This window comes from Sapajus apella, unplaced genomic scaffold (assembly GCF_009761245.1).
Source record: "Sapajus apella isolate SASKATOON/1434 unplaced genomic scaffold, GSC_monkey_1.0 scaffold1, whole genome shotgun sequence".
Lineage (NCBI taxonomy): Eukaryota > Metazoa > Chordata > Mammalia > Primates > Cebidae > Sapajus > Sapajus apella.
This window is the reverse complement of record NW_022436941.1, coordinates 62,675,612-62,685,722: the sequence shown is the minus strand read 5'-3', so window position 1 is coordinate 62,685,722 and position 10,111 is coordinate 62,675,612. Positions and strand designations below refer to the sequence as shown.

Below are 10,111 nucleotides of genomic sequence, written 5' to 3'. Positions count from 1 at the left end.
ATGTGTGCATGTGTCTTTGTAACAGAATGATTTATGATCCTTTGGGTATATATTTAGTAATGGGACTGCTGGGTCAAATGGTATTTCTAGTTCTAGATTTTTGAGGAATCGCCACACTTTCTTCCACAATAGTTGAACTGATTTATTATACTCCCACCAACAGTGTAAAAGCATTCTTATTTCTCTACATCCTCTCCAGCATCTGTTGTCTCCTGATTTTTTAATGATCACCATTCTAACTAGTGTGAGATGGTATCTCAATGTGGTTTTGATTTGCATTTCTCTCAAGATGAGTGATGTTGAGCTTTTTTCATGTTTGTTGGCCGCATAAATGTCTCCTTTTGAGAAGTATCTCTTCATATCCTTTGCCCACTTTTTGATGCGGTTGTTTTTTTCTTGTAAGTTTAAGTTCTTTGTAGATTCTGGATATTAGCCCTTTGTCAGATGCGTGGCTTGCAAAAATTTTTTCCCATTCTGCTGGTTGCTGGTTCACTCTAATGATAGTTTCTTTTGCTGTGCAGAAGCTCTTTAGTTTAATTAGATCCCATTTGTCTATTTTGGCTTTTGTTGCCATTGCTTTTGGTGTTTTAGTCATAAAGTGCTTGCCTATCCTACGTCCTGAATGGTATTGCTTAGGTTTTCTAGGCTAAACCATACTTTTCTTATCCAACATGCCAAGAAATGAGTAACCCTGATGGTAATAACCACTTGCTGTAAACAACTGCTGTCGGCCACCTCTAACAATAAGACTCTTGCCTGTGACTGCTGGCCATTACATACACCAAGATCAGCTCCTCTCATAGTGCAAAGTCCTCTCTGTACCACCTTCCCACCCTCCCCACACACTAACCAGAGATCAGATAACACAAGAGTGTGGTTTTAGACCTAAGTAGAATCTGTCTGCTTATTACTCTTGGGTTTCATGAGGAAAAACAGATTCTTCCCCAAAAGAGGAGTCTTTGATGCCTTCTCTGTTTTCCCCAAGGGATCCCAGGCTGTTGGAAATTACTTTTTTTAGATTCCTCATATGGCAGGAGGAAGGAGGAACAGACAGTAGTAAATGGAGAAACAGAATTCGGTAGACTCAGAAGTTTTATGGAAAGTGTAGAGGCCTTAAAACAATACATATGATGCCCAAATTTCAGTTTTAAATAAGTTAACTTTTGACTGTAGGGCCCTTAAACAAAATCTTTTTCTTAATTGTAATTCCTACTCAAGCTGTTTTCCTTTTTTTTTTGAGATGGAGTCTGGAGTGTAGTGGCATGATCTCAGCTCACTGCATCCTCCACCTCCTGGGTTCAAGTGATTCTCCTGGCTTAGCCTCCTGAGTAGTTGGGACTACAGGCGCCCACACCCAGCTAATACTGTATTTTTAGTAGAGGTGGGGTTTCACCATGTTGACCAGGCGGTCTTGAACTCCTGACCTCAGGTAATCCACTGGCCTCAGCTTCCCAAAGTGCTGGCATTACAGGCATGAACCACTGCGCCCGGCCAGGTGTTTTGCTTTTGCATCTGCTGACAACTGGCTCCCACTGAGAGGTGGCCATCTTACCGCGTTGGCTGCCCACGGCCCTTCTGAGCCACAGTGTGATGGATGGCTCTCAGTTCACCATCACTCTAAACCCCCCTGACATTTTGGGGGCATCCCCACACTGACAGGGTGGTCCAGAAGCATCTGAAATGTGAGCCACACCATTCCATGTAAAAGTGTCTGCCCACCACAAGATTTCCTCCATTTCTTGGTCTCTCAGCTCCTGGCCTGGCTTACCACATGTGTCACGGTGGGCAGGCCTGTGCCCACCTACCCCACAGTCTGAGGAAGCTGAGAGGCCAAAGAAAGAGGCTGACAAATCCCATTCCTTTAAGCTAATAGGAACTTATGAACAGAAGTTTGTTTGTGCCTTGGGTAGTGCCGAGACAAGATAGTGGATCCCTGCTCCATTACCCACAGACCCAGCACTTAAGTACCAGAGGACAGGAATGTGTAGGACACTTGTGGGGAAAGGCAGGAATGCTGTGTGAATCTGCCTAAGGCCAGGATTTATAGCCAAGGTTGTTCTGATGTAAGGGCAGGATTTACGGTAAGTACATGCTCTTCTTACACAAGGAACAACAGATAAAATAATCATCTTGGAGGCCATCCCGGAACTGGGGTTAATCAGAAGCCAACATGGTGGATTAGCATCCAACCTGGAGTCGCTTTGGCTTCCGCAGACAGGATTTCTGGTTATTACAGTTAATGTTGCTAAGCCATATTAATCTGCCTCTGCAAACGTCCTGCACGCTCATCTGTCTTATTTTTCAAGTTAACCTACCCCGTGTATTGAGTGGCTACAAAGATTTAATGGTCTGAGCACTTGAAAGTAGGTGGATTTCGCAGTGAAGCAGCATGATTATAAGTTTGATAGAACTAAATGTACCCCACTAACAGTGTTGGGGTCAGTTATAAAATAAGAAATGCAGGATCCCAAAGAAAGCACGCTTATTATTTCTAGTGTTAATGACTTCATTTTGTCATTTGACAGATATTTATTGAACATTAGTACAAAATCATTAACAAAAAAAATTGATAATGAGAAAGAACTAGGTACAAAACTGCATCTAAAGTTCAGATCTCATTGTGAAAGAACATTTTATAAATTGACTGTCTATACTGGAGCATTTGAAGAGCTTTGTAGGAAATGTTTTCTAACTCCTAAGCTTAAATTCAGATTACTTCTGTCGTACAGAAAAATTTTATAACATATCTGAAACAAACAGGTTATGTATTAAGCTTATAAAAACTTATATTTAGTTATATCTTTTATCTTTCTGCATTTCTGTAGGCTGTCAAAATGAGAAAAGAGCTGCCTGGAGAAGCAGATGTCCTGCCTAGACAGTATGTGCCTTGGGTGTCTTCCTGCTCTCAGGCTCAGCCATTCTCTAAGTGTCTGAAAGTGATAGAGACTTTGTAGTTGTGTCACTTGGCATATGACTTTCATCTGTTCATATTATATGTGCAGCTTCTTGCTTTCGTTGTCTTCAGAGCTTTTTCACTAAGTTGTTTGAGAAATATAGCTAATGGCATATTTAAAATCTTTCTCTTTTACCAATTTTTGAACGACTTTAGATTCACAAGATTCATCGTGATTCAGGAGACAATTCTCAGACAGGTGAGAATACTTCAATTGAACTCTAACGTAGGAGGCAGTTGTGGGTTCAAGTGTATACATTTCTCTGAAGAAGTCTAGGTTGACAGCTACCACCCCAGAAGGTGGACTACTAAAATCTATGTGCTCATATCTCAGGGTTGGCAAGCCAAAAGAACAGCAGAAATCGCTTAGAATGTCCTTGAACCTTCTCCACTGAATGCCCTCCCCATCTTGTCTTTCTTTCCTTGGCTAGATACCATGTAGAACAGATAAACCCAAAAGAGTGGCCAGAAAGTCTGGGGGAGACACTGGTTGAATGTGACCCAGGTGACGGTACGGTGGTTGCTCAACCCTGTCCAGTCTCCCTTTGCTTTGCTCCCTTTGCTTTGCAGTAATCAGTGACTGTACAGTTGGAACATGTCACTAGGTCCTGGCCCGGGAGGCAGAAGCACCACGTTCCTATTTCGGTTTCCTACTCGCTCATCTCCTATGTTGGGCAAGGCTCTGTTTGGTCCTTGGCTTCCTCCACAAAAACAGGAGCTGGGCCTGATGACTTCTACAAGTGGAAAGTCTGGAATTTTTTGATTGTTAGGAAAAAAAATCAGTCTGCTACCATTTTTTTGTTCTTGCCAAGAATTGGAACATTCTTTGTCCTGTTGGTGGCCTTCCCAGCCACTAATGCATAACGTCAGACCCTGGGCTCAGTGTTTAGTCCCTCTTCTTGATGAGGTGGATCATATCTAGCGTACTTGGTAAGATTTCATTTGCTCTAAGCTTCAGTTTTTTTCCATTTGTAAAATGAATTGGCAAAAGCCTATCTCATTGTTAATGAGGATTAAAGAAGGAAATGTATAATGCTTAGCAGTAACTAGCATTTAACTGGTATCTATCTGCCCCCTTTCTGAAAGCTTTCTAGGCATGAACAGCCTGGAATAACATAATGACACTTCACACACAAGTGCATTTTCTTTCTCTCCCTCCCTCACATGCATTTTAGTTAACTTCTTGTAGCACTTGAGCAAGGGTATTATTTTAAGTAACTTGGGAGCTTCTGGGTGCCAGAAATGGCTCTAAGCATTTTCATGTCCTTTGCAGTGCCCAGTATTGCCTTGTACATAATAGACACTGCACAAATACTCAGCAAACATTGGTAAATTGAAACCATTTCATCTTGGAAGTATAGTTTCCACCATTTATTCTCTTTGATCTTGGGCTACATACAAAATCTCTCTCCATGCTTACATTTTTTTTTTTTTTTTTTTTTGAGACAGAGTCCCACTCTGTCACCCATGCTGGAGCGCAGTGGTACGATCTCGGCTCGCTGCAACCTCCGCCTCCTGAGTTCAAGCCATTCCCCTGCCTCAGACTCCTGAGTAGCTTAGATTACAGGCGTGAGCCACCACACCAGTTAATTTTTGCATTTTTAGTAGAGACGGAGTTTCATCATGTTGGTCAAGCTGGTTTCAAACTCTTGATCTTGTGATCTGCCCACCTTGGCCTCCCAAAGTTGGGAGTACAGGCGTGAGCCACTGTGCCTGGCCCCATAAAATGGGGATAGCCCTATGTAGTTTTCAGAATTGTTGTAATTATTGAATGACATAATTATTTTATTTGAAGTACAGAGTACAATGTCTGGCACACAGTAGGTACTCAGTAAGTGGAGCTTTTTTTTTTTTCTTTTTTTAATTTGTGGCACCAGTATTCCTTTTTGCCATAGAGTACAGCCATTTACATCTCCTTTACCCTTTCTCTGGCTCAAGTTTCTAATTCATATAAACATCTGTTGAAAGAATGACCAATGAATTCTCTATATGGCCTGATGTTAGCCTTTATTGAAGAATAATTTCTCCAAACTTTTAATCATTTCTATTTCTATAGATTCTCTTAATTTTAACTGAGGTAAAATCAGGAAGAAGAAACATCATCCATTGTTGAGTAATTTCTAATGAATGACTTAAAATTCAGCCAGCCAGCCTGCGCCACAGCCTTGAAGCTAACCTCTCTACTTTTAGTTTTGTTTAGAAATTACATTTTGAGGAATTTGGGTTCCTTAATCTTGCATTTAATCTTAAATCTTTAAGTTAGACTTAATTTATTACTTGTTAAATAAATGCTAGGACTGTACATAATTAAGTCTCTGAATAGGCTAAAACAAGGGTCTCACAAGTGAGCATTATTAGTTTCTCAGGGTTTCAGAAATTCCATGATCCCAGCAATATCATGGATCCCACCAATATAAATGTAAAAATCCCAATCATAAAAATCCCATCAATATAAAATACTATTTATAGATAATTTTAAAAATATATATTGAAACATATATGCATGGATAGGAAAGTTACTAAGGTGGAATATGGAAGATAAAAAATAGGAAAAGAGATGTTATAATAAATATTTTAAATGAGATTATTTAAGATAAGGCTCTGTAGCTATGGTGTTCAGATTAACTTTATAACAGTTCCACCTTCACTTCATTCTGTATAAATATAATTCGGTCTCAATTTTTGATTTAACCATTTTATTTAGTTGAATCAGGTTTTTAGGACACTAAAATAAATGGTTTAGGTGATCTAGAGAAGTGTCTAAGACATTATACAGTGAAAACAGTAAGTAGTAGAACAGTGTAACGGGATCACGTGTGTCTAAAGACATACATGCAAATGAACCGATGTAATTAACAGCCTCCATGCACAACATGCCCACTCTGGCAGACGCTGTTCTAAACGCTATACATATATTAACTCATTTCTCACAACAGCTTATAAATAAGATGCTTTAATTACCCCCACTTTATAGACATGGATACTGAGACCCAGAGAAGTTAAGTAACATTCCCAGGATTACACAGCTACTGGGTGGCACAGTAGAAATTTGAATCTTGGCAATTTGGCTCGAGAGCTAGTTTCCTTAACTACTAGGCTTCTTGCACCTTGTGTCACTAGGCAATTCTTAAAGAAGCATCTTTTTTTCCTTCTTGGAATATGATCATTTATTGGCATCTGAGAAACGCATTCTTCCTGCTGAAATTTGCATGTCTGCCTCCTGTCTTAGCCTGGTGAGGAGTAATCCTGTATGATAGCTAAATTTCCCTACTGGCTTATGAGTTACTCTCACCAGAAGCAAATGCGCTGAAAATGTGTGTTTCTGAAGCCAACGCTGCTGCCTTGTCATTTTTTATATCTCGGCGCTCACTGGTGGCATATGCTTTTTGTTAGTTTTTACATTAACGTGATGGTGCATTTTCAGTGTTAAATTCAAAGTCTGTAAAGACTTAGGCCAAAATTCTTTAAATGTTTGCCCGTGCCACTTCCCACCTCTACCCCCGGAAAATAGGGACAGGGTGAGAGTTTAGTTGTTGAAATTTTGGAGGAATCTAAAACTGTTATCTTCCTTTCCTATGATCATCAGTATGTATCATTTGATGAAATCCGTCCTCAAAGAGAATCTAGAAGACCATCTCGAAGTCTGACTTTTCAGAGGTGCCCAAAATTCATCTGAATTAATTTCTTATTTAAATCTCTATAGGTTTCATTAGTACCATATTTCCTAAAATATCCCATAAAAGCCTTCCCTATCCAGTTGAATATATTGTCTTTCAAGTCGAGATGAACCCCCCCACAGAATGTCCCTCAACTTTTAATGTTTATTTTCTTAAATTATTTTTCTTTTCTTTTATTATTGCAGTGGGGGGATGAAGTTTCACTCTGTTGCCCAGACTGGAGTGCAATGGCACATTCTTGGTTCACTGCAACCTCTGCCTCCTGGGTTCAAGTGATTCTCCTGCCTCAGCCTCCTGAGTAGCTGGGATTACAAGCATGCGCTACCATGCCCAGCTAATTTTGTATTTTTTTCGGTAGAGGTGGGGTTTCTCCATGTTTGTCGGGCTGGTCTTGAATTCCCAAGCTCAGGTGATTCACCCACCTTGGCCTCCCAAAGTGCTGGGATTACTGGTGTGAGCCACCGTGGCCGGCCTAATGTTTATTTTCAAAATTACATTCATGGAACTAAATAACCCTTGATACTAAGCTATATTACTGTGATATAACATGCACCATTAAAAAGGTCATCATTTAACTAATATGACTATAATTTTGTGTGTCTTTATGATTTGAAAAGAAAGTGGTTGACTTAAAATTATTTTATAGTGCTTAAAAACTAACTCTGTTTTCTTTAGAGAATAAAGAAAAAACATGTTTGAATCTCTGCTGTGAATACACTGAAAACTAATCACCTTCCCTTTCTAATCTGAAATCCTTAGAGCCTCATTCATTCAGATATAAGAACAGGAGGAAAGAGTCCATTGACGTGAAATCGATATCATCTCGAGGCAGTGATGGTAAGACATTTTTCAGATTCCTTTGACCTTTTTAAAATGTAGAAAACGATGAAGGAATATGTTCAAAAATTCATCAGCATATAAACTCCAAAGAGTAAGGGTTCAATACCACCAGCTTCTTTTTCAGTATGCTGAAAGGTTTTTAGGGTTTTTATTAATTATTTTTAAAAATCTTATTGTGCAGTCTTTGTTCTCTCTTTGGATGGACTCCATGCTTGTTTCTTGATGGCTTGAAACGTTGAGCCATAACCACCCAAGCAACTCAGAGTTTCAGTAGCTAGACAGGTCAATCTTGGGTGCTAGAGGCAGAGAGGCAGCCAGTCCTGGCTTCCCAACTCCCAACACAAACCTAGTTTTCAGGGTACTAGCTATATGCACTCACTTCTCCTTAATGAAATGTCACCGAGAAATTGTGAAGCAGAATTTAGCAAAATGTTTTCTGCCCTGAAAAGCAGAATTTAGCAAAGTATTTTTTGAGTTCCATCGGCCAGGCCTAAGTAAACAGTTGGATTCGCAGGGAGATAGAAAAGTCAAAGATGATTCTGACATTTCATTCCTCTGTGTCTGGGACATTTTAAGTCGTATTTACAGAAAAGAGAATGTCTTCAGGTTTGGCTAGGTTGGGGTTAAGGAGAAGCTGAATCTTATTTTAGTGGAGATGTCTAGGAAGCCAACTGCAAGCCTGGTACTCGGGGCTCTAGACATGGATTTGGCAGTTCTAGAGGTGACAGGTGAAGCGAGACGCAGAAGAACATCTCTAAGGGGTGTCTGTTCATGTGGATGTAGTGAAAGCAGGGAGAGGGTCTAAGCCTGAGTCTGAAGGCACAGTCTCAGGAAGTGGGCAGTGGAAATAAGGCCAGTGAAGAGGACAGAAGAGCTGGGGTGACTATGTGAGTGCATGTCACATGAACCAAAAACAAGAGGGGATTGAGAAAGGCAGTGGCCAGCAGCATTAGATGCCGTGCAGATCAGAGCTCAAGAGCGGACAACAGACTAGTAGATTTCACTCGCTCATTTGGTTTTTATTTGGCAGATGAGGGGTTAGGTTCTGGGGTGTGAGGAGGGGATGGTTAGTGCCTGTGATAGAAAAGAGATGACAGTCAACAGAAAGGGTAAGGGGGAGGGACTTTCCTGTGCTTAGGATACAATGGGAAGGCTGAGTATGAAAGTGGCTAACAAAGCAAGGATCAAAGATGCTTAAAAAAAGATAGATTCACAGGGCACTTGAGGGACGGAGATACGTCTCTAATTCAAAAGAATATGAACTGAGGGATTTTGAGATGGATTGAGGGGATAGATCGAATATTTTAGACTGAGAGGATAAGGGATGAGGGAGTTTGAAGTGGACTCACTGTTTCTGGAGTGGAACTTGAAGGGGACTGTCATCTCTCCAGCATGGGCACGATGGAGGCTGAAGAGCATGCAGGCCTGCAGTGGCTGCTGCACCGGCAGCCAGAGGGACCCCAGAGGTAGCTGAGCAGGAGGCAGGCTCTGCTGCAGGCTGGGTTCAGTGATCCCTTCCATGAAATGGGACTCTACCCCTCTGGTCTGCCTCAGATGGGGCAGCAGGAAGATTTGATGAGAACAGTGCTTTTAAAGCCAAGCTTCTACTCTTGATATCTTAAACCAAGTATGAACATGACATATTCAGAAAAATAAACTTTTTTTTTTTTTTTTAAATGAAAGTTTCTGTAGATTTGAACTAGAACTTTTGGGAGTTAAGAGGCTAAAGGCATGGGCAGGGGGAGTGACTGGCCCTAATTCAGACTGAGATGGGCTCAATCCTCCGCCCTGACTCTAACCATGAACTGCCTCCCTTCCCATGCTGGCTGCAGTCATCTGGTTACACGGCCAGTGCCTTAGGACTGAAAGTCATGGAACTACAACAGTTGGGGTTGGGTGATTGGGGAAAAGTGGGTCCTGTGGGGGTCATTAGGCTGTTGGAATGAGGCCTTTTTGGACCCCATCCACCTCAGAAATGCCCTTGTGGACTTGGGGCTCACCAAGCCCTCCTGCCACCGAAGTTCCAGGCTGGATCACCTTTCCAGACTCGGACAAGTAGCAGTTGGGCTATCAGCCTTGGCAGAAGAGATGGGTGAATTCATGGCTTTTTAGAAGGGAGGGCAGTCCTGTGAGAAGTGGGCCCCATCCATGAAGGGACGCCTTTGCTGCACTTAAACACACTGAGCCACCAGAACCGGACACAGCTTTCTTCCCTTCTTCCCAGCACCAAGCCTGCAAAATCGTCGTTATCCGTCCATGGCGAGGATCCACTCCATGACCATCGAGGCTCCCATCACAAAGGTGAGTGGTGACTGCTGTCCACATGTTGCAGTCGGGGGCCCTTGCACTGGGCTGTGCTCTGAAAATACAGCCATAGACATCATGGAGCTCAGTCTAGCGGAAGAAACAGCAGGCAGGTAAACACATAATACATAAACATCTTGTCCTAAGTTACAGTCGGGACAGTGAAGGACTGGGTTCTGTGAGAGGAAATTACAGTAGGGCCCTTAAGTGGGCTGGATGAGAGGGGCAGTCAGGGAAACTGAGTCATTTTGAAGCAAGATTTGAAGCATAGATGTTACTCAGGAAAAGAAGGAAGAGAAGTCTCCAGGTAGCAGGAACAGCAAGAAGAAAAGCACAG

The 10,111-nt window shown here is 41.7% G+C and overlaps 1 protein-coding gene across 8 annotated transcripts in view; it reads left to right on the top strand.

The window, feature by feature from the left end:
* Positions 1-10,111, top strand: part of PDE8B (phosphodiesterase 8B) — a 321,825-nt gene that overhangs the window by 291,874 nt on the left and 19,840 nt on the right. For all 8 annotated transcript variants that reach the window (XM_032277695.1, XM_032277729.1, XM_032277732.1 and 5 more), the window contains 3 exons: positions 3,110-3,152; positions 7,390-7,467; positions 9,695-9,771. In XM_032277695.1, the coding sequence (XP_032133586.1) occupies positions 3,110-3,152; positions 7,390-7,467; positions 9,695-9,771 (198 nt within the window). The remainder of the gene's footprint in view (positions 1-3,109; positions 3,153-7,389; positions 7,468-9,694; positions 9,772-10,111) is intronic.